A 25,946-nucleotide genomic window follows, 5' to 3' on the forward strand; every position below is an offset into this window, starting at 1 on the left:
GGTCTCGAAGGCTTCCCTGCACTCTTTGTCAAAAATAAATGGTGTGTCTTTCACCAGTAGGCTAGTTAGTGGTTTTGCGATCTTGGAGAAATCTCTTATGAACCTGCGGTAGAACCCCACATGTCCCAAGAAGCTTCAGATGCCTTTTTCATTCACCGGTGGTGGTAAATTAGCTATTACCTCCACTTTTGCTATGTCCACTTCGATGCCTCGGTTGGAAATCTTGTGTCATAATACTATCCCTTCACGTACCATGAAATGACACTTTTTCCAATTCAGGATCAAATTTGTTTTCTGGCATATTTCTAACACAAGTGACAAGTTAGTTAAACATTTATCAAATGAAGAACCAAATACTGAAAAGTCATCCATAAATACTTCCATATGCTTTTCAAGCATGTCAACAAAGATTGATGTCATACACCTTTGAAAAGTGGCAGGTATGTTGCACAACCCAAATGACATTCTTCTGTAAGCGAAAACACCATAGGGGCATGTGAAAGTAGTCTTCTCTTGATCTTCAGGGGTAACCGCAATCTGATTGTATCCTGAGTACCCATCAAGGAAACAATAGTAGTCATGAACGACTAACCTTTTCAGCATTTGATCAATGAATGGTAACGGGAAGTGGTCTTTTCGTGTTGCAATGTTCAGTCTCCTGTAGTCGATGTACACCCGTCAACCTATAACAGTTCTGGTTGGAATTAACTCATTCTTCTCATTTTTAATCACTGTAGTGCCCCCTTTTTTTGGTACCACATAGATTGGACTTACCTATGAGCTGTCGGAAATAGGCTAAATTAATCTCGCATCCAACAATTTTACAACTTCTTTACGTACCACTTCTTTCATTGCTGGGTTAAGTCTTCGTTGTGGTTGCACTACCGGCTTGTGATCATCTTCCATTAAGATCTTGTGCATGCAAACTATCGGGCTTATACCTTTCAAATCCTCAATTGCCCATCCAATTGCGTCCTTGTATTTTTTTAGCACTTGAATGAGTTCTACTTCTTGGACACTTTGTAGACTGGCATTGATAATAGCTGGGCATTTTTTCTCAGTATCTAGAAATACGTACTTCAGATTTGCTGGTAGCTGCTTCAGATTTACCCCTATTTTGGGTTCTTTAGTGATATCTGATAGTGGCGGTGGTATTAAATCTTCCCGCCGGTGTGGTTTAGATCTAACCCATTCAAATTGTTTTCCCATCATAGCGAGCACCTCAAAATCACCCTCATCTTCATCACTTTCAAAAATCGATAGACTCAAGACATGTTCTAACGATGATTGGGGCATTTGCTTTTCAATTTCTTGAGCAATTACCTGATCTATTATCTCTACAGTGTGGCTTATGCCAATATCATCTTTGTATTGCATTGTGTTCCACACATCTATCTTTAACTCTTCATCATAGACTTTGAGGGTCATTGTTCCTTCCTCTATGTCTATCATACATCGTCCTGTCTCCAAGAATGGTCTGCCCAATATGAGAGGAATCTCCTCATCTCCGGGCATTTCCAGAATGACGAAGTCAACTGGGAAAACAAATTTGTCAATTTTTACAAGAACGTCTTCCACAATCCCATAGGGTCGCCTAACAGAGCGATTAACAAACTGAAGTGTCATTCGAGTATCTTGAATGGTGCCAATTCCTAATTTCTTGTAGATGGATAGAGGCATCAAGCTTACACTCGCTCCTAAGTTAATCAGAGCCTTCTTGAATTTTCTATCACTAATAGTGCATGGTATAGTGACCGATCCCCTATCTTCCTTTTTCACTGGGATTTTCATACCTTGAAGAATGGCACTATATGTTTCAGTCAGGATGGTCGAGTCTATATCAATGGAACGCTTTTTGGAGATGATGTCTTTCATGAACTTGGCATATATTGGAATTTGTTCTAATGCCTCAGTAAGAGGGATGTTTATTTCAAGCTTTTTGAACAGTTCCAGGAACCTCTCAATTTTTTTTTCATGTTGATCTTTCTTCTTCTGTCTTGGAGGGTAAGGGAGTTTGATGTCTGGTTTCAGAACTTTTTCTTTCTCCTCGACAAGTGGCAGTAGCACTTCTTCATCTTGGTCCTTGGTTTCCTTGATTTCTAAATCCACTTCTAACAATCCATCTTCCTCCATACTGTTTTCTTCCGTTGACTTCCCACTTCGGGTTACGACAGTGTTAACATTGTTATATTCCCACGGATTTGTTACTGTACCAATGGGCAGGGTGCTCGGGGCTTGAGAATTTGAAGCTAACTGTTGTGCTATCTGACGCATTTGGACTTCGAGATTTTTTAGGGAGGCAGTGGTGTTTTTCTGATTGGTTCTAGTTTCTTCTTGAAACTGCATGCTGTGGGCGACTAGTTTTTCAATGGCGATCTCCCATTCAGCCTTTTTAGGTGCCTGTTGTTTCTACTGTTATTGATACTGAGTCTGATATTTCCCTGTACCCTATTACGGAACATTCCATCTCTGATCTTTCCAGGAGAAATTTGGACGATTCTTCCAACCTGGGTTGTAAGTGTTGGAGTAGGGATTATTCTACTTCAAGAATTTGATCTCTTCAATTTATTGGGGAGTAGCAAAGCAATAGACTGTGTGATGAGGTCCATTACAGATTTCACAAGTGCTAGCCTGGGCCGGCTAGACTTGAGCTATCTGTTGAGTACCTATATTCATAGCTTTCAATTTATTTTCTACTTCGGCAACAACTGTGTCTTCCAGACGGATTTTATTTGTCTCTAATTTTAGATCAATTACCTCTTCTGGATGACTAGTACACCTGTCGTATAATTCTAGATGCTCATTGGCAGCTATTGCTTCAATAATCCTTTTAATACCAGTGGCTGTTGAGAAATTGGTTGAGCCACCAGTTGCTGTATCAATCAACTGTTTGGTTTTTATTTTCAGCCCGTTAACGGACATCTGCATTTGTTCAGTCTGATCCATATTATGAGTTGGACACGCTACTAAGACCCTTTTGAATCTTTTCTAGGCGTTTCCCAATGATTCACCATCCTTCTATTTGAAATTAAGGATTTCATACCATTTCCTCAAGAATACTGATGCTGGAAAATATTCATTTAAGAATGCAGTTTCCATCTCTTCCCATGATGTGATACTACCGGCTGGAACAGAGTAAAACCATTCTTCCGCATCTTCAGCTAAAGTGAACAGGAACATTCTTAATTTATTTGCTTCATCAATATGGCCATCGATTTTCAATGTGGTGCTCATGGTTAAAAATCTTTGTATGTGTTTGTTGGCATCTTCATTAACCTTTCCAGTGAATGGTTTCTTTCCAATTGATCGATTGTTCTAGGATGTAGTTGAAAATTTGTCACATTTACCGGTTGGTTGACAATGGTCAGTCGACCACCCGGTGCGTTTGCACCTCCATAGTCACCTAAGAGCCTTTCTAGAGGTGGAGGATGTGGATTCAGAGAATTATCAACCATTGGTTCTTTGACTTCAGAATGATCAGAGGTACTTTCTTCTTTGGAATCCACTCTTGTGTTCCTGCGTCTTCGGTGAAGGGTCCTCTCGATCTTTGCTTCAAAAAGAAATTCAGCCGAGGGTTCTCCTTGCATACACAAATTAGTAAATTATAAATGACAGAAAAATAATTTTATTGTAGAACAACAAAATTTTAATTGAACTTTAAAATTAAACTCTATATTTTGGCAGTCCCCGGCAACGGCGCCAAAAACTTGACCGGAAAAATAGCAAGTGTACTATTTTGCCTGTTATAGTAATAATGGGGAAATTCCCCGAATGCCGATCTCAAGGACTGCACGTCAATATCGAGTTCAAATTATCATTCAATTAAACAAAAGGTATAATTGGGGTTTTTGATTCAAAATTATAATAATAAAGGCAAAGGCAAATAATAATAAAAATAAGGGTTTGCAAGGTAAGAGGAACAATGTCAGGGAAGGTGTATGATTTATCCCTGTAACAACCCTGAGACATTATTGCATCAACAAATATCAATTACTACTAGTACTCAAGGGTATTTTCTCCCAAGTTCTTGGTGAGAAAACCTTTAATCATTCTACCCTAATTTCTATGTCCATAGGCAATTAGGGTGAAGTTAAGCTTTATTATATCAAGAATACTCTGATTCATACAGGGTATCCCTAGTCCTAGGTGATATCTACTGCAGAGTAACCTTCTGAAAACATTACCAATGACGGTCCAGCCTAATTGACAACCATAGAACAATCTCGATTGGTCTGAAAGAGAAAGAATTAAACACATCAAAAGGTTACCGTAAGTAGAATATTATAAATGCAAATGTAAACTCAAATTCGTTACAATTCTAAATCAGGGACACCCCCTAGCATTGGGGGGTTTAGCTACTCATATTGTTCAAAACGAATACAAGATAAAAATTATACATTATAAGTATTTGGATGACTTGGATCTTCAATCGCTTCCGCTCATGAAAACCTTCCACTCTCCGAACTCCTTGCTCTTTGTAATACTTGATTGCTTGACAATACTGTGTTTTGCCTTGTTCCAAGATGCTCTTTTCTTTGGTAGAAGGTTCTCTTATATAGTGAAAATTCCAAGCAATAGGTGGTAAACTCCCAAAAATTCTCCACAAGCCTGATGATCAAAAGCCCGATGAAAAAGGGAAATTTTGGGCTTGGGCTGACACGACTCGGGTCAACTGACACGACCCATGTCAGGTGACACGGGTGGCTGTGTCAGCTCACTGCTTCACTTGACACGCCCATGGGGGCTTAACACGGTTGAGGATAAGGCCTGAACGGGCCGTGTCAGGCTACTGTTTTGGCTAACATTCTCTTTCTGCATGGCACGGCTCATGTCAGGTGACACGGTCTATGTCAGGTGACACATGTGGCCGTGTCAGGCCTCCTGTACCGGGGTTTTTCCATTCCCTTGCTTTCTAGAATTCTGAACTGTCTCGCTCCGAGTTCCTCAGTTCTTCCACCTGGACCTGTTGGAAAAAAACATAGACATCCTACGCGTAAAATCACAAAAATATAAAGTAAAACATGACAATGAATAGAAATGCTCAAATATTATACGGGAAGTAAAATTTCCTTGAAAAGTACCAAAATGCTTGCACAGTGTGTCAAAATCCTCGATTTCTTGTCGGATCAGTAACGAAAACTTAATGAAAATGGTGACTGATCGGTACACCCGCAAAACCTTTCCTTAGTAGGCAACAAATTTGTTGTTCATCATCGACATTCAAACTTCTACCTGAGCTCTTAAGTTCTACATGGATTGTGAAAATAGGATATCAATGTTCACGTGTTGTGTGAAGCTAAAAGAGCTTCATTCCTCATATTTTCCTTTATCTAATACGCAAGCTTAGTATTGGTAGAATGAGGATAAAATTGGTAACATATTGATCTAATAGACATATAAGATAGGTGGGATCCACTTAGATAATTTGTTTCTCACCCCCATGTTTGATCATTTCAGGAAACTCAAAGTAGGATAAAGGTAAGAAAAAGATGGTTTGAAGACCAGGAAATTGTGATATTAAAGTTTTGTATTCCACTGCGTTTGTTTTATCCTATATTTTAGATATTTGATCATAGTTGTATCAACATTTATAATTTTAACATGTACTATACTTTGAGATATTTACATTGTACATGTATTCATATGTCTTTTAGTATCTATGTTATATTATTGTAGGTACATGTCCCTAATACATTCAAGGGGATCACCCCAATACGATTATTTGGTTGTTTGTCTTATGATTTCATTTTGATTTACTTTTGATTATTGAGGCTCCTTCCTGATTGCACCTTTATGGATCATGTTTTGAAATGATTCATTTTTAACATATGTATAAACCATTGGTTAGGATTGAACCTGATCATGATGTTTTAAATCAATTGAAAGAGTCAGTGGAATAAGAGTCATACATGTTATTAATTCAAGTTAGGTGCAAAGAAAATCTCAAAGTCTTTTGAAAATTTTGAAAATTGGGATTTTAAGTGTTTGATTCGAATCAAGCACGAATCCTGATTCGAATCACTTTGGACAGAGGCAAACCAGAAATTTTCAAACAATTCGATTCGAATAAATTTTTACACATGATTAGAATTATCCAACTCTGGGTCACCTTTTCTAGAATTGATTCGAATCATTATTTACAGCTAACTCAAATCAAACAATTTCCCCACATTTTTCAGTTGGCGTAGCTTGAGTGATTCAAATCAGAATTAACACATGATTCAAATTACAGTGTCTTTGATTCAAATCATACTTTGTTCTTGATTCAAATCAACTAAAAATGGGTTAAAACTCTATTTTTCATTTATTCCACTTCACTTGTTCAGTTAATTCAAATCATGAAATGCTCTTGATTCGAATCTAACTAACTTTTCAACCATATTTTGTGCTTAATATCAAGCACATTTAAAATATTTTTTTCATCATTTCTCATGTAACGAATCAACAAATTCATATTCAGTTTGTGTGATTCTATGAAAAATCAATACCCTATATTTTTGAAGGTTTGAGTTCTTGCAATAAAATTTTTACATCTTCAACTTCAATTTGATTCAGATCTTGATAATGAGAGGTTTGTAATTATTTGAAGGAGACGTGCTCTTGAAACTAATCTTTCTTGAAGATTTGATTGATATTTTAAGTTGTTTGCAAGATTGAGGTGATTATACTTGGTGCTGACAAATTCCAGTGTAAAGAATGAGGTTCTTCTCTCCAAATTGCATTGGCATTAACTGTGTGGAAGGCTACAAATAAGGTGGAGTTCTTCTCAAATCATCAAAAAATTAATTTCTAAAGGAATCAGTATGTAAGGAAATATGGACCTCCAAAAATAGAGATCATCTATAAAAACTAAATAATACTCTGATATGTCTCTCAAAATGGGGAAAGGATAAATTTGGGAACAAACACAAAAATATTTCTAGGGCCCAAGAGCATCTTGAAACCATTAGAAGAGTACATCCCACTCAAGACAATATCCATGATATTATAAAAGCTGAGAAAGACCTTGATAACCTCCTAAAAATTGAGGAAACATGGTGGATCCAATGAGCTAAGTGCTTATGGCTACTCGAAGGAGATCGAAACACCAAGTATTTTCAACAAATTACTACTTAGAGAAAGAAGTGAAATTTGATTTCACATATTAAAGATTCTCAAGGCATTGTCTGTCGCAAAGAAGATGATATTTTGAAGTCTTTACTAGTTATTTCACTGAAATGTTCAAATCTAATAAGAACACCAACTATGATGACATTCACAAAGGAGTATATAATATAGTAAATTATGATATGCTGGACCACTTAAAAAAGGAGTTCCCAACAGACGAGGTGAGTCTTTCTATATTCCAAATAAAATGTATGGCATCTCTAGGCCCTGATGGCCTTCCAACCCTTTTCTACCACACCTATTGGGAAATCATAGGTAAAGATATCACTGGTTTTTCTTTTAATGTTCTCAACAATGATGGTAATGTCTCTAACTTAAACCATGCTTTTATACGCCTTATCCCATAAATGACTAATTTTTCTACTCTCGCTAATTTTAGGCCCATTTCTCTTTGTAATGTAACTCTCAAAATTATTACTAAAACTCTTTCTAACCGTATTAAACCAATTCTCAATAACATTATAAGTCCTTTCCAAAGTTCTTTTGTCCCAAATAGGATGATCACTGATAACATCATCCCTGTTTATGAATCTTTCATACTATTTGTAAGACCCCAATTTTGTCCCTAAGATCCCTCATAGCATCATAACATTGCATTGCATAGCCTCAAGGATCATTGAGCATCTTGGTCCCTTGCCTTTGGGTGGGACTCCTTGTGAGTGGTTTGAGATCACCAAGCATGCTTGAATTGTATATCATTGCTTTTCCCATTTTATTTACTAACCAAAAGCACAAAAATATGTCACTAACATCTTTTGTTTGTAGCTTGAGCAACCACAAGGTCAAAAGCTTCTAGGAGGTCATTGGTGCAAAGATATTGCCAAGAGAAGATGAAAACAAGCATAGTAATGGTTCCCAAAGCTCTCATCCATCAAATATGCCTCCCTAGCATTTTAATTCATCAATTTGATTAAAGCAAGGCAAAGGGTTGGAGGTTTGATTCTCAAGGAAACCCTAATTCATCTGTGCACCACAATGCCTTGCTCATGAAGCAACCTCAGCCCATGATCAAATACACTCAAGGGAAGTCCTTTAATTCATCATTTAATGCATATTTGAACTTATTTGAGTGTCCTAAATCATCAATTCATCTAGATATGAGTCATGGACTTGAGAAGTTGATCAGTCAATTCATCTGACTATTTTGAAATGCACTAACACCTAACGTTTTATGTGTTGGTCAAATGGAGATGGTTCCAAAAGAAAAAATGTTCTTAAGGACAATTTGAACAACTTTCATGTTCATCAAAATTTTATTTGAAGCTTGTAAAACCATCTGCCATTCCAATACATTATAGGTCATTTTGACTGAAACCCTAATTTTGGGTCAACTTCCCAAGAACATAACTCACTCATTGTTTATGATTTTGAGGTGGGATCAAATGCATTGGAAAGCTTCGGATGTCTACTTCAAATGTTATGTTGAACAAAATTTCAAAATCGCAAAGGAAAAACATGTGATAATGCAAGACATTATAGGTCTTTTTGGGTCAAAAGCATCAAAAGTCCAAAAAGTCCAACTTCAAGTGCCCATAACTCTTTCATCAAAAATCCAAATGATGCAAAATTTAAGTCCATTTTGATTGTCTTGAAAATAAACTTTGATGTTGGAGGTTTTTCCATTTGAAGCTTGCATCATCAAAATAGAGGGGCTTGAAAGTTGGCCAATTTTAGAAACCTTGCCTTGACATGTTTTGCACATCACACTTTAAACTCAAATTTCATAAATTTCCACATTCCAAATGGATTTTTAACCAACATAACAATTGTTCCTTACATCAAGACCTTTCCAACTATTACCCATATGCCTATGCTTGGATTTTCTAAATGGTACTTTCAAAGAGATGATTTTTTAGGTACAAAGGAGGAATTCACTTGAAATCTTGGTGCATAAGCAATTGCCTTGCAATTCACACGTCCATTTCCATCTGGCTGGTGTTCAGAACTCATTTGGAATTGTTTTTGGGCCTTGTGCATGATCATGCAAGCCCATGCAATGAAGCTTCACATGCCATGCACACGGATCCTTTCACACTCTCCTTGCCATTTCCTCTATAAATAAAGACTTCATTCCATTCATTTCACATGCCTCATTCAACCTGAAATGCTGCAGAGTTCTCTCCCTAACCATCACTAAAGAAGAAATTGCATTTTTCTCAAAATTTTTCAGATCTAGAATTCAGCTTCATCTGGTTGTATTCTCAGATCTAATGCTTCTAGACCTTCATCATACACTTCATTGAACTTCTGTTTTGATAAAGCAAGCAAGGTATCAAGCTCAAGCTACCAGAATTCAAGCACACACTCCAACTGGTATTTTCTTCGATTCTCCTAATCCTTTGACCTATTGGCTTAGATTTTGTGTGGGCTGAAGTCCTTTCAATGGAGGCATCATGTTTATGCTTTTAATTTTTGAAATTCATTGAGTTCATGATGAACACCAGATTTTCCATCTCTGATTTCTCACACTATAGAGATCTAGAAGGAAAATGGATGGTATAAGGATGATGTACATCATCCCAGCTTTCTAATGATGTATAGATCACACGTTTTGATGGAGGTTTGAGTTTCTGCAATTTGGCCGGAATCCTGGAGCTCACCGGAGAAGACGGTGGCTCCGGTGGCTTCATCGTCTCCAGTTTAAATCCTGGCCATTGGATCTATTTCCCAGATTGAATCTTAGCCATTGTTTGTTATGACTTTCTATTGTTTCACGTGTGCACGCATTGACCAGAGACCACCATAGGCGTGCGCCTTAGGAGCGTGTGATCTGCCAGCTCAATTAATGAGCTCAGATCCAACGCTCCTCCTTTTTTTGCTTTTTTTATTTTCTGATTTTATTTTCTTTATTTCCTTTTATTTCAAAAAATCATATCTCTTTCATTTTTAATCCAAAAATTATAGGACCAATTGCATTAGTATCCAAATAAATTCTAGTTTCTATTTCTGATTTTTAATTATTTTTATTTGGTCATTTGATATTTTTTGTGAATTTTCTCTTTTCTGGTTATTTTTAATTCATTTTAAATAGCTTTTGATATTCAAAAAATGCAAAAATATTTTCTCAACCTCTTTGAATGATGATAGATCTATGAAAAATATTCTCATCAATTTTTGAATTGATTTGAGATTTATTTGAGATTTTAGTTCAATAAGGTTATTTTTATTCATTTTTAATTGATTAAAAATAGTTTCTGACTTTTAAAAATGCTGAAATTTTTTGTCAAACTTTGTTTGACCTTGTTGAACTTAGGATAAATCACTTGGACCTTTCAAGGTTGATTTGAAGTGATTTTGAAGTTTGACCTTTCCATTTATTTTAATTCAAGTTTATTTTTAAGTATTAAAAAATGCCAAAATTAGTTTATTCATTTCTTGACTTCCAATCTTCATCTCACTTCTGTTTTTGATTGTTTGACCTTGACTTTCAATGTTATTGGTCAACATATGATGATTGGTACATGATGTTCCATTTAATGCGTTTATGTTTCTTCTACCATTTTGTCATTTCCATTTCTCTTATTCATCTCCTTCTTCTTCTTCTTCTTTTCGTTTTGATCAATGAGTTGAAGGTTGATAAGTTAGCATTGATTAGAGAGATTTAACCTTCCTTGATTCAAATCTAATTCATCTTGATCAATTGATAAAGTGAATGGCTTTGCATTAAGGATAGGTTGTATTTTAAATCATGCAAAAGGCTACAATTACAAGATCAATTCTCTTCTTCTTTTTGGCATGGCAAGTTGTTGGAACTTGGTTCACTAATCAAGACTTCTAACTTGTGTTGTTGCCTACATTATTATTGACCGGCCTCAGATAGTTGTGACTTCTACATAAGTCCAATTACGATTGCTTAACATAGCGCTAAATTTGCCTTATGGCACACTAACTACTAGCATTAACCATTAGCCATTAACATTTACTTTTTGCTCTTTACTTTTATGCAATTTACTATTCTTGTACATATTATCCATTAGCTTTTCCCTTTTGCTCACTTGAGCACATGTTTATGTTAATGCCATTTGCCTTTTGCTCACTTGAGCACATAATTGTGTATATACTATTGTGCTTGTGTTTTGTTTTGATTGTTGAGAATCAAATGCAAAAAATAGACAAATGGACTTAGTTTCTAGGACATTCCCTATGCAAAAATTGGAGTAAAAGGACCTTAATGATGAAGATGGATTAGAAGGACCAAGCCTCTAAACTCACTCTTGTCCATTCTTAATTTGCTTCATGAAACTCTTTGATGTGTGTGTTCTTGTGATAGGAGTTCCAACTTGAGCTTAATTGAGGAACCATTGCCATGAGCTTCTAAGAGAAAGAATTACAATATGCCTTGAAGAGCCTTCCAAGAATTCATTTGATTGATGATTGCTTGGGTTTATGTTTATGTGATTCCTTATTCCAAAGGATGGGAGCTACTTGGATCATCAATATGATCTCAAGAGAGGAACTCCATTTGTGGTCATGATATCTGTTCCCTCACCTCTTCTATGTTTAGGACTTTAGCCATTCTTCTTCTTCTCTCCACTCTAACCCAAGCCAAACTTTTGTACAGACACTTAACATTTGTTTTCAACATTAGAAACCTAAGCCTTATGCTTTTGATTTTCAAACCTTCTTTTCATAATACTTATTTTGAATTGAATCTTTAAGTCCACTTTGACCATTTTGTATATACTTCTAATTGGTAAATATAACCCATTCAAATGTCTTTTTGTGGTTCCAATGGCCACTTCCTTAATCAAATTTTTCATAACCTTTAGATGTTAGGTTTGAGTTATCTTGGTGGTAGATGTAATACTCACCTATATCCTTAGTGATGGACAATGAGTCTTCCATGCTTATTATAGGGTTAACCCCTCACTAGCATGTTGAAGCTATCCTCACATGGTGGATTTGTTGTTTTAGGTTGAGTTTTCTCCCTTTGATAACAAAAGACCTTAAGGCTTTTGGGCCAATCAATTCACCAACTCATTTTTGGAATTTTTACCCCGAACTACGAGGTTTTGATCCTAATCTTTATATAAGATGGTACGTAGGCAATGGGTTTATCCATCCAAACAAATTGTAATTAACTTGAACATTCTCTTCTCATCTCTTCAATCATGTTTGCACAAACAATTTTTTTATAAAACAAACAACCTTTGCAACAAGTGTGAAAAGGGCTCCCTAGGAGTACCTAGGATGTTTTGGGTGCCTAACACCTTCCCATTGCATAACTAACCCCCTTACCTAGATCTCTGTTTCTTTTACTAGTTTTTTTTTGTTAAAACTATTAGGTTTTTGTTCGCTTTCTAACCATTCCTTTGGATAAATAGAAGTGCGGTGGCGACTCGACTTTGTATGATTTACCTTGGATTTAGTCAATATCTCTAATGGTAACGAATACCCCACTACACTATTCATAAAAACAAAAGTAGAATGAAAGGTATCATGGACCTAAAACTAGATATGGCCAAATCCTATGACATGATTGAATGGGCATTCATTGATTATACTCTTAAAGTTACGGGCTTTCCAAAAAATATCGTCAATACTATCATGAATTGTGTGACTACGATTACTTTTACTATTCTCATAAATAACAATCCCTTCAAGTCCTTTTTTTATTCTAGAGGGATTAGACTAGGAGACCATTTATCTCCCTATATGTTCATTCTTTGTGTTGGAGTTCTCTCTAGTATGCCCACATATAGCCAAAATAGGGGTGCTCTTCATGGCCTGGATATAACCAAAAAATCCCAACCATATCTCACATTTTTTTCGCTGATGACATTCTTATTTTTTGTAGGGTAAAGGAAGAGGAAGAAATTGAGATAAATAGAATTTTCTCAAAATATCAAGAGGCGTTGGGCCAAATGATCAATTTGAACAAATCATCTTTGAATTTCAGCAACAATGTTATGGAGGATACGAAGGCTAAAGTTAGAAATTGGCTTCCATATAGAGTGGAAAACAACACGACAATGTACTTGGGGCTGCCAACCAAGATTGTTAGATCCAAACAAAGTGATTTCAGTTATGTTCTGGACAAAATAAGGGAAAACATTTATGGGTGGAAGGAAAAATGTTTATCTTACGCTAGTCAAACTATCCTCGTCATAGCCCTAGCTATTCCTACATATGCTATGAGTGTGTTTAAATTTCCAACAAACTTTTGCAACGACAATGATATCATAATTAGAAACTATTGGTGGGGGGAAAAGGCGATGAGAGGAAAATACATTGGATTAATTGGAATAAAATGTGCCATATAAAGGACAAAATAGGGTTGGGTTTTAGAAACCTGAGTCTTTTTAGTGATGCCTTACGTTGGTTCTTTTCGGATTGGTTGCATTATTCAAAATAACATGGAGTTTGGTCAAGCTGGTTCTGGTGCCGAAGGGACACATGCTGAACAAGATGTTCTAACATTTGGGCTATAACATATATTCTTTTGGGAATAGACATAGGGGAATTGAAGTTGGTCCAAATTTTTTCTATCCAAGATTCTCTACACAATAGAAGATATGCAAGTCAAGGTGAGGAGTTGATTTGGATGTACTAGTGCAACATGCTGAACTCGATGTTCCAGAATGTGTTGTACAACATCTGGCCTTAACATCAGGCCTTGTTTGATGTTGGTTAATGTAAATTTTCTTATTGGTTTTTCATTAGATTTGATTTAGTTATTTTTGCAATGTTTGGTTGATTTGTTTGACTGGTGGAGATGTTAAAATCATATTTAAATTTGAATTTGAAATATAAACAAATCGTATCCTTTGGAGAGATTCGAGAAGAAAGTTATATCTAACTAATTAACCTATTTTAGGATGAATTAAAAGCAGATAGACAAGGAGAAAAAGCCCATATGACATTTCTATATAAGAAAACTTAATTATCATTGTTTGGTAAGAATTTTTGTATGCAAGAACTAGATTCTTTGTGTTAGGGTTTGAGTCTTTGTTTTATGTATTCCAAGCTAATTCCATAAGTGGATTAGTGTGGAATCTATTGTTGTACACCTCTATGTTTCAGTAACTTGGCATAAACGGTTTTTCTTAGTTGAGTTGTAATATTCAACATTATTCATTGAATTGTAAACACCAATCACGAGTTGTGTGATTCAGAAGAAAATGAGTAGGTTCTCATATTTAGGGGGAGTCCTTAAATATAAAGACACTAGGATTATGAAGAGGATTTGAACTACATAGGGTTTTTTGGTTTCTATAAGACTAAGTGTACTAATTCAAAGTAGTAAATTTCCTTTCATGTGTTATTTTACTGCCTTCTGTTTTGTTTTATTGTTTTCTTATTAATATCTCCCTGGTTTAAGAAGTTGGACAAGTTGTCCCAACACCTAACTCAACATTTGTCCCCTATGGAACAAAATTTTAATTAGCATCAAAGCAGACACCCTGTTCTGTTTTAGTGAGCTCCAGGGAGGATATTTTATGTTCAAATGGACTACACTAAGGATTGAGGGTCTATCAATAGACCACCTGTTTTAGATGTCATGAACTATGACTATTGGAAAGATAAAATGGTTTCCTTTCTTAAATCCATAGACAATAAAACTTGCAAGGCTGGAAACATCCTGTGATCACTTTTGAAGATGGTACTACAAGGTTAAAGCCTGAAGTTGAATGGACCAATGTAGAAGATAATGAAGATCTTGGAAACTCCAAGGCTTTGAATGCTAGTTTTAATGATGTTGACAAGAACTTGTTTAGACTGATCAACACATGTACTAAAGACAAATATGCTTGGGATATTCTCAAGACTACTCATGAACGTACATCCAATATTAGGATGTCAAGGTTGCAACTCCTTACTATAAAGTTTGAAAATATGAGAATGAATGAAGATAAATCCATCTCTGGTTTCAACATCAAACTTAGAGAGATTGCCAATAATTCTTTTGCCTTGGGAGAGAAGATGTTAGAAGAGAAGATGGTCATAAAAATCCTTAGATACTTGCCTTATAAATTTGACATGAAGGTTACAACAATCAAAGAAGCTCAAGATCTAAGAACCTTGAAGGTAGACAAACTCATTGGTTCCTTACAAACATTTGAAGTCTCTCTAATGGAAGATCTGAAAAGAAGAACAGAGGTATTTATTTTGTATCTAACACTCAGGAGGATAAAGTTCAAAGTAATAAGGATACTGAAGAAGACTTATTAGAGGATATAACTTATGTTGGAAGAAAGTTCCACAATTTCTTAAAAAGATTGGATAGATATTGGAGGATAAATGTTCAAGACATTAAGTCTGACATTGGTTCCCAGGGAAATAGATTAGAAGAAGACAAAGACAAGGGAGTTAGATGTTTTGAATGTGAAGGCTTTGGTCACATTAAAACTGAATGTCCTAATTTTCTAAAGAAATAGAAAAAGGGATTTACCATCACTAGGCATGAGTCTAATGATGAAAATGGAAGAGAAACTGCTAACAAAATGATGCCCTTCATTGGAAGTATGAATCCGATTATATTGACGAAGATGTAGCTGAAGAAAAGCTAGATGAAACCTTCAGACTTCTACATACCAAGTGGAAAGAAGCATGCTTAATAGTAGATAAGAAAAAGAAAACCATAATTATGCTTCATGAGGAAAAAGAAAATCTTGTCTTAACCATCACAGGTATGGAAGATGCGATCTTATTGTTGAATTCTGAAATTGAAAGTATACCAGAACTTATACAGATGATGAACAACAACTCTGAAGAGCTGGATGATGTCTTGGATAAAAATAAGAAGGTTGTAGGATTTGACTACAGTTTCATGAGAAATAAGTTTGTCCCTCTTAAGAAGAAAATCGAGTTTCTAATGTTCAACCGCATGTCAAGCCTCTTGCTAGACATATGTACCCCCAATATAGAGGGTTCAAGAACTCTGAAAAAAGATGTCACCACTATGGTAAATATTGTAACATAATACCCTTTTTCTATTGCTTGGTTCATTATCCTAAGTTTTATAGTCATCCCAAGCCAAAAAGGAAGAAAGGCAAGAAAGCTCATGCAAAGAAGGCGTGGAAGCCCAAAGTAAGGATCACATGTATGATGGCTCATGTCTATGATAGATTATCCTCTATAGAAGACTAGTTCATTGATAGTAGTTCTACCATGCATATGACTGGGAAAAAGGGGTATCTTGAAAACTTGAAACCTCATCTTGAAAGCTTTGTAACTTTTTGTGATGGATCTAGGAGAAGAATCAAGGGAAATATGCAAATTGATTAATCAGGATTCATCTTATCTTGAAGATTTTTTTTAGTTGAAGGGTTAAATACTAACCTGATCAGCATAAGCCAATTGTGTGATCAAGGTTTAACTATAAAGTTCAACAAGGTAGAATGTATTGTCACCAACAAGAATCATGAAATGGTGATGAAGGGTTCTAAGTCCACAAATAACTGTTATTTATGGATCTCTCACTACTACGAAAAAAACCTATCACAATGGTTGCAAAAGGGATACCACTATGTTGAACCAATCATTGTGAGGTAAGGTGTAATTGTATGTATGATGCTTTCCACAACGGTCGTGTGATTGTGATTGTATCTATGTAGTGTGTTAAATATCATAATAGTTACTTTAAACAAAAGTTGTTATGTTTAATGCATAATATTTAACAACGGTTGTAATAAATAACCAGTGTGATATGTACACCTGAGTTTATTATAAATTATCTGGAATGCTTATTTCATAAATGCTCACTAAGCATATAACCTTTCAATCTACACTAAAACATTATAATATGACAAATTAAGTTATATTAGACGAACAATTTCATGTTTAATGCTTGACAAGAGTTCTTCAACTCCTTATCCGCATTTTGCTCTTTAATAGTTAGAACTTTTTTTAGTGATTGTAGTTCATCAACTACCCCTCTCTCCACCTCTAATTTTGTTAGCAAAGTAAATAATATTTTTCAAACAAAATTAGAGGTGGATAGAGGGGTGGTTGAAGAACTTCAATCACTAAACCAAGTTCTAACTATAAAAGAATAACATGCAAATAATGGTGTGAAGAATTCTTGTCAAGAATTGAACGTGTACTTGTTTTCTAATACAACTTCATCTATCATATTATAATTTTATAATATAGTTTGAAAAGTTTGTAAGGGATTGAAAAAACACTCAAAGCATATAATATATAGTAAACTCATCTTTTAAACAAACATTAGCAACAACATTCATCAAAAAAATTCATCAACAACAAACCATAAACAACAAACACGATACAACAAACATATCAAGTCATAGAATGCTTCAGAAACGTACGATACATGTCCTATAATGGTGTGTCCATAATCAAATAAGAATGAAGCTAAAGTTAGAGCCGCAAACTTGTGTCTATCTTAAATGGATGTCATTTTGGATCTTTGACACAAGTTTGCAACTGTAACTTTAGCTCTGTCCTCTTTATTGAAACAAGCATCCCTATCTACAAGTCAAAAAAAGAAGAAAGTTCAAACATTATGAAATAATCTATTGAACCATATTTTGAAAAAAAAAACTATAGTGAAAACGACTAACATAGTTGTTAGGGTTTAAATTTGAGAGAGACAAGTGAAAGAGTTGTTTGGGTTTTGTTTTGAGAGAGACGACTGTTATGTACTGAAGCGGGAGATAATTTCGCTTATATATAAATAAGTAGCACCTTTCACCACGGTTGAAAACAAAAACTGTAGTGATATACAAGGTCAATCATATTATTATCACGATAAATAGCCAAATTGTTGGTGTTGACCATTTCACTCCATGTATATTTCACCGTAGTTGTTCTACATGTACGTTGTTACACATCCTTTAGTAAATACAAAAAAAGCGCCCAAAAATAAACTATTACCACAATTAAAATGATGACCGCTGTAAAATTGATGTTATGAAAGGTCTATTTTATAGTAGTGCATCTACGCAAAACATGTGTGACACAAGATCAGAATCTGTTCAACAAAAGAATTGAGGAACTACCAAAACTTAATTATGAAGAAAGTCAAGGTTGTGAAGAAAAGACCTTGATGTCCCACAAGATGCTCAACCATATTTCCATCTCTAATGTTTTAGAGTCAGTGCAAGTGGAAAGAATATGTGAAATAAATGAAACACCTAGTATGAAGGATGATCAAGAACAATGTGTTTATGACTCTATATAGTATGTTAGACAAGATGTTGGAATGTCCCGTTCAACATCTGATATCTGAAGTTGAGACAATTCTCAATCATTTTAGTGGGATTCAAGAAAACTTTCTTTGAGTTTCGGAAACTAATAAGGATAAAATGTATTGGATGGATATTAGTGGCTACAGAAGTGAAGTCAAGAGGTAATTAACAAGTGAGAGGCATGCAAAACTTCTCTCTCCTAAAGTTTGTTGGAGTGTGCAAGACCATATATTAAAATTCATATTAAATCTAAGTACTAGTTATGACTTTGAATATCTAAAGAGAAGTGTGAAAATCATATTTTGATGTATAAGAAGCTGAAGAACTGGCTATGAAGAAGTCATCTAAAAAAGAAGTCAGCATTTAGACATTAGACTCTAAAGATATAAGGCTCTGAAAAACAAATTTTGGAGAGGCCTGCTTCTGGTGATCAAAACTTAAGCTAGTCAAAGCGCAATGACCAAGGTGACATTGATGGGTCATTATTCATCTCTAAACATAATTTATCACGTGATGACCTAAAGCTCTAGGTTCTTCATAGAGACTTCTAGGATACAACTGCTAATTCCTTTTGTGGCAAATGGTTTTCAAACTAGAATTTATCTAACCTTACAATTTAGTGAAATATCATATTGTCTCCCAACGTCTCTTTTAAAGCTTCTCAAAGGACTCAACGATTTCATCTTTAACGGCTCTTTCCCTCATTATTTAAGGAACTAAAAATCTTGAAGAACGATAGACATAATACATGGAATACACGCATACATGCTGAACGACAATTGATAATCAAAGAGAAGCTACTCTGTCCAAGTTTTAGCACAAGCTAAACATAAAATTTCTTATCCTTGTATATCTTAAAAATCCTTAAGTCTTAAACAAGTCCTATTGCTTTGTATTATTTATACACCTTTAAATGTATATCAAGTGTATTCACCCAATAATCATGTATCTACTAGGTTGATTGTTAGAAGTCTCATACTTGTGTGTGTGAGCAAGGAAGTCGTGAGCTTGTGTGCTTGAGCAAGGAAGTATCATACTTGTGTGTCTGAGCAAGGAAGTATTGAGCTTGTATGCTTGAGGACGAAAATCTTATACTTGTGTGTGTAAGAAAATAAGTCTCTTGCTTGTGTGCTTGAGAAAATTGTAATATTGTGTGATTATAATGAAAATCTCTTATAAGTACAAGGGACTAGATTACTCTCGATTTGTAAGAGGAATTAGGATAACTCTGTGTGTTGTTATTCTTTCTTGCACTTTTATATGTGCTGCATATCTATAACTAACTTAGATTCTACAACATTGTGTTTAGAATCAAACTTAAGAGTTTTAAAAGAATGAAAAAGCTAACACAATTCAACCCCCTTCTTGTCTTTTTCTTACCTTCAAAGTCAGTTTAACATACATACTAAGAAAAATATGTTTAAACTCAAACACTTATTATATTCTCCCAACTCTCATGTGAGAACTAATCCTCACTCTCTATTCAAATTTGTCCGTCCATATTCTCTGTTCTCAAACTAATCTAAAGATGAGTCAACAATCAAATGCTACAAATTAGTCTACCTCCAAGATAATCTCAAATGTTCATGGGGACGATATATTTGGGATTGAAACTAGGGAGAATCCTTCTCCAAAGAAATATAGGGTTTTCGTATCTAACAACAAACGTTCTGATCAACATGTTTTGTTCAATGTTATTTCCCTCCGAATGGTTGCTCCTACTAAAACCTTTGAAGAAAAGAAGAAGAATGTTGTGTACGAATAAAATAAGAAATATCAAGTAAGTTCATATGTTCAAAACTCAACTAAACTTTCTCTTGGTGAAGAAAATTTATCTACCACAAACAAGAAAGATGAATCCCACTCTATGGAGAATGTTATGTACTTTTGTTGAAACTCAAGGGGCTTTTTTGGTTATACCTGATGCTTAACCAAATATTGAAGAATCTGATCTAACGCCTGATAAAGGGGACGCTAAAACCACTGAATCTGTAGTAAACATGCATGTATCATCTACTTAAATAGATGAAAGTTATAATGAGTTCAATAATTAAAATTCCTAACCTGGGGCCCAAGGTAAAAAGAATGTTGAATCTGAGGATGATGACAATTCTCTTGTGTACCTTTTTAACAAAATTGTTAAAGAAAAGGATGATCCTGAACCAACTTGTACTTTGTTGAAGAGCCAACTAGGTCTCTTACTGACAAAGCTAAAGGAAACAAACAAAAGATGGATATTCCAAAGCCCACTATGATGAAGAAATCCCTTAGGATAAGTCATTTGAAAAAGAAGGAAGATAGTCCTTCCAAAACTGCTTTGGTAAAGAAGGATACTCCTCAGAAGGATACTCCTCAGAAGGCTCCCGCGAGTAAGAGTAAAAGAGTTGAAAGGATTGAGCAGAAAACAGCTGAAAAGGTGACTCAAAAGAGGAAAATCATGTTATCTAGTGGCTCAGGGACAAGTGTTGAATATGATGTCCTAGAGATCGTTACCACCTATAGGAGAAAGATTTATGGAAAGAAAGTTATTTTGAATGTTCCCGATGCTCCTTTAGATAATGTTTCTTTCCATTTTGTAGCAAATGTTTAAACGTGGAAGTTTGTGTGTCAGAGAAGAATTTATGCTGAGAGAGACCTTGGAATTGAAACTTTAAAATGCAAGGAGATAGTGAAATTGCTAAAGGTAGTTGGGTTGATGAAGATTGTCACTGAGCTTCGGCCCTGGTATACAAAAGTGGTCTAAGAACTTATTATGAACCTCTCTACTAAAGTGGAAAATGAAGAGATTCAATAGTATGTGAGAGTGCTTGTTAGAGGTAAATGTATTAAGTTCTTCTCAAAAGTTATCAATGCATATTTGGGCAGAAGAAAGTTTGCACCTTCTCAAGACATCCCTTCTTTGGATCAGATTGTTATGGCGATTACTAATGGGCAAGTAAAAAAATGACCCAAGAAAATTGGCATTCCTATAAGGTGTTTAACTCTAAAATATGCCATGCTGAATCAAACGTTACCTCAGTATTTGCCAAGCTTATTTTTTGAATAGGAACTAAAGCCAAAATAAACTTTGGAGAATTTGTGTTTGAATAGACAATGATGCATGCTGAATCATTTGCAATAAAGATTCCAATAGATTTTCGTTGTATGATAACTGGGATCATCTTGAAATAACACCCTGATATTGTGAATCCAGGTGATGTTAAGAAGAAAAAGGACATGGATTTAACTTTTGATAGGAAATTGTTTATGGGGACACATGTCCAAAACATTGCGGTAGCTAAGCACCATGGTCACACTACTGACGGAATATGCTCTCCAATATCCAAAGCCTTGAGAAAATATGTGTTGTTTGAGATAATGGATGAATCACAAGCTCTACAAGAGACTATCACTACTAGTACCTTCAGGAAGAAAAATATATATGTTCTAACCAAAAGGATGACAAAAGAGAAGGACGACGAGAATGCAAAGGAGGTTGACAATGAATACGAAAAAAAATCTAACTAATTCACCTATTTTCTGGACGAATTAAAATCATACCCATAAGGTAAGAAATCCCATTAGACATTTCTATATAAGGATACTAAATTCTCATTATTTGAGAAGAGTTTTGATGCAGAAGAACTAGGTTCTTTGTGCTAGGGTTTAATCATATGTTTCTTGTATAGTAAGCTAATGCCATAACTAGATTAGTGTGGAATCTACTATTGTACACCTCTATGTTTCAGTAACTTGGCATAGATGGTTTGTGTAAGACCCCAATTTTGACCCTAAGATCCCTCATGCTACCTCATCATATGCATTGGCTTTAGGATCACACCTTGGCATCCTCCTTACCTCTCATTCATTGGGTTTGCATTCGGAGAGACCACCAAGCACATTTGATTGTATCATACTCTGTTTTTCATTATTTACTAACCAAAATGCCAAAAATATGTCAATGTATAGTTTGTTGCTTTTTTAGGTAGTGTGTGTGTCCACCCATGCCTCATCAAGCTCATATCTAGGGTTTGAAACCCTCAATGCAAGGAGACTAATAAAGAGATGGTTCAAAATGTTTCTAGACATAATATATGGATCCCTATGGTCTTCACATATCATTTTTATCAAGAATTCATCAAGAGTTTGAAGCTTGTTTGCCTTGGAAGCCCTGATTCATCTAGGTATCTTGTGTGACTTCCTCAACAAGTTTCTTCATTATTTGATTAAATATTTCAAGGTATACTTCATATTACATCATCTTACACATATATGATCCTCCATGAGTCCCAAATATCAAGAGAATGTCAAGTTTGCAAGATGGTTCATGGTGGTTGACTAGAGAAAGTCAACTAGTCAAAACTGGGGTTCCCTAGACCCTATCTCATACAATTTTTGTCATATGAAAATGATTCTAAGATCAAAGTTACTCCTTATGACATTAAAAACAACTTCATTTTGAAGTCAAGAGCTATTTTTACTTGGAATGTCATTTTTTATGGTGAAATATTATAGGTCATTTTGTTTAAACCCTAGTTAGGAGGTCAACTTCCAAGGACCATAACTTGCTCAATTTTTATGATATGAAAGCTCTTCAAGTTCCATGATCAAATTCAAGATTATAGGTCATTATAAGTTCAAATTCAACTTGCAAATTCTTATGCCAAGAGGAAACATTATAGGTCATTTTGGGCCACTACCATTGAACAAGTGATTTTCCCCAACGTCTAAAAGGCATAACTCCTTCATGCCAAATCCAAATGAGGTCAAATTTGTGACCAGATTAAATAGGCGTCTGAGGCAAGTGAGAAATAAACCACTTGTACAAAAGAGGAACACAACACACAATAGTTCCACCACCTTTAGAATTCCTCAAATGCAAAGAGAAGTACACATCACCTAATAGAGTAGGCACATGATTTCCAATCAAGAAGATTCTAATGGCGTTAGCATCAATAAAAATGTCAATGTTAGGGAACAAAGCTAAACAATAGATGAACAATACAAAAATGGCTTCAAAAGCATCCACACTACCGGCTTGAGCAAAGGAAGTAGCTTTCCCAATAAGGAACTCAGAGGTCAATCCAAACATTCCTCTTTTCTTCATCCAATGAGCCTCAATGTCGAACTTGATTAGATGAAGAGCTTCATCTATAATATGAAATTTGGGAATCTCCTCTAATCCACAAAAGGGCAACTTGTCAGAAATAGGTATTCCCTAGAGATGTGCATACTCCTTTAATGTAGGCAAAAGTTAATAATCGAGAAAACTGAAACACCAGTAGAGGGGATCATAAAACTGAACCAACACACTAAAAAGTCCTTCAACCATATCAGTAGATAATATATATAGAAGCTTCCCATAATGTTGCTTGAAGTCCAAGGGATCTAATATAAAAGATGATAACTTCCTTAGCTCTTTCAAATCAGGACATCTGAAATTGTACTTCTTAGTGTTTCTTCATCCACAATCCATGGTCTGAAAATATTTGCAAATAAATCCTCAGTTCCTTGAAGTTATTTTTCGTGTGATGAATGTTATGATGCGCATGAATGCATGAATGCAACAATCACAAATAAGGGATCACACACAAAGCAAACAAATGTCAAGGGATGAATCAAGTCATTATCAAGATCAATCATCCATTTTGGTGGATTATGGTTTTCACCTTATCAACACCCAAGTTCCATTGATATTGACAAGAATTGATTAGATCAACCAAGAGTCAAGGGTTTGTTGTGAGTCACGAGCATGGAGTCGGGTTAATAACCATCCCAAAGGGGTGTACTAAGGATAAAAACCTATAGATCATGTTCTAAAAAGTTCCCAGAGTCTTAATTCCATCTATCGAATATTATAGGTTAGGATGTCTGACTCATCAACCCATAATAATCTCAAGAGAAACTCGTCTGAGTGTAGTATCGTGTAACAACTGTTATCAAGTCTACACTTGAACAGTCTATGCACTACGTCCTAAATAGGCCAAGTTGGGTTAAATGTTCTACGGTCGTCAGCTTCTCAGACCCCAAATCAGAGAAAGTAATGCCTAACCACAAATAACTTGTGTGACATCAATAGATCCAAAAGGGTCTCTACTAAGTAGATGGGTCTCAAGCCAACTTGTTAAGGACTACTCCACACAAGTCGAACATGACTATACCATCACCTATCTTAATTGCACTCAAGTTCGGGTTAGAACTTATCTCACCACTAAGAGATCACCAAGCATAACAAGAAGATTATATCATACAAAGAAATATATAAACATCAAATATACAATTATATACACATAAAAAGTAGGAACAGATTTTCAATCAGACGCAATTTTTCCAAATACCGATTTTTTTTCACTTTTTGGACTCTAAAACGGGAGTTGGGCAGAACCGTGAGGAAACTAGGACCTAGACGCCTATACACTAAACCTATGACTCTAAAAACGATTAATATAATCCAGAATCCCAGGCAACGACGGCAATTTGATCCGCTGTCGCACACAGGTCAAAACGAGTGTTTTTCAAAAACGTAGTACGATGACAATTTTAACTTGGATATCATTCTCTCAAGGATTCTTGGTTACTATTATCCAAAGGTAAACCGAATTAAGGGGGGGGGGGGGTTGTTTGGTTTGGTGTTCGATTAAGAAAAAGTGATTATTAAAAGCAATTCTTGAAATAAGTTGTTATGAAATAATTCAATCTACCGATTCAGTTCCGACAATCATTGATTAATATAATTTTAATACCCTAAGCGGATTGTCTATTCCTATTTGTATACAAACTCAATGGAAAGCGCGGTGAAGTTTGTGAGATGTATGATCCTATTGTCCGAATTAAGCAAACGGGATAAGTTTTCATGGATTAAGCAAACATGATTGATCAGACACAAAAACGAATTAAGCAAACGTGACGTGCCTATGTTAGGATCATACAATCAACCAAATTGAATCAATATATTTCATGCAATCGAATTAAGCATACAAGAACACAAAATATCATTGAAAGCAATTAAACTAAAATTAACATTATAATAATATCAAGTTTTGGAACCTGAATTACGGCAGATCGAATTAGAGGGATTAGTTCTCCATGGAATTCGTACAAGCTTTCAAAAATTCGTGAATAGTGATCCCCTCTCCTGTTATCGGTTGCTTAGCTTTCAAAACATAACCCAAGCCCAAACTAAATAACCCAACACAAAATATAAATCTAGTGGTGAAGGCTTCAACGGATTTTTCAACCATGCTACAGTCCGAATTAGCTTCTAACTCCTTCATGAAAGTCGTAGCTCTTTCTCTTAGATTTTCAATGACACGTAGCACGCCTCGATCCGATACTCCTAGCTCCAGTTATGAATTTATTCGTGCAGACTGCTAATGCTGAAAATAAACTGCGAAAAACAAATATGTGTAAAAATAAGATAAATTATAAAAACACATTAAAAGGGAAAAATAAACAAACTAAAACATGGAAATGCATAAGTATAAATATAGAAGAATGTGCATCAAAATGCACTGATCAAATTCCTCCACACTTGAACTTTTGCACTCCGAGCAAAATTTAAAATAAAACAAAGAAAACACAAACACATCATTAGTTACTCATCCTAGGCTACAAGTCTTCTTCGGTTAAGTTTGCATCGATAGGTAC

The 25,946-nt window shown here is 35.2% G+C and overlaps 1 protein-coding gene across 1 annotated transcript; it reads right to left on the reverse strand.

Moving 5' to 3' along the window:
- Window positions 1-244: 244 nt before the first annotated feature.
- LOC127094054 (uncharacterized) lies at window positions 245-2,346 on the reverse strand. Its single transcript, XM_051032925.1, has 5 exons — window positions 2,035-2,346; window positions 1,455-1,935; window positions 942-1,364; window positions 425-548; window positions 245-305 (listed from the first exon to the last, which is right to left on the reverse strand). The coding sequence occupies exons 1-5, from the start codon at window positions 2,344-2,346 to the stop codon at window positions 245-247; spliced, it is 1,401 nt and encodes a 466-aa protein (XP_050888882.1).
- Between the last annotated feature and the right edge of the window lie 23,600 nt (window positions 2,347-25,946).

The sequence above is a fragment of the Lathyrus oleraceus genome, chromosome 6 (assembly GCF_024323335.1).
Source record: "Lathyrus oleraceus cultivar Zhongwan6 chromosome 6, CAAS_Psat_ZW6_1.0, whole genome shotgun sequence".
Classification (NCBI taxonomy): domain Eukaryota; kingdom Viridiplantae; phylum Streptophyta; class Magnoliopsida; order Fabales; family Fabaceae; genus Lathyrus; species Lathyrus oleraceus.

Coding starts and splice junctions, on each gene's coding strand:
- LOC127094054 (XM_051032925.1), bottom strand. CDS start 2,346: ATGCAGTTTCAAGAAGAAACTAGAACCAATCAGAAAAACACCACTGCC. Junction 1,936..2,034: donor TTGTCGAGGAGAAAGAAAAA/GTTCTGAAACCA, acceptor CTGTTCAAAAAG/CTTGAAATAAACATCCCTCT. Junction 306..424: donor ATACCTGCCACTTTTCAAAG/GTGTATGACATC, acceptor CACTTGTGTTAG/AAATATGCCAGAAAACAAAT.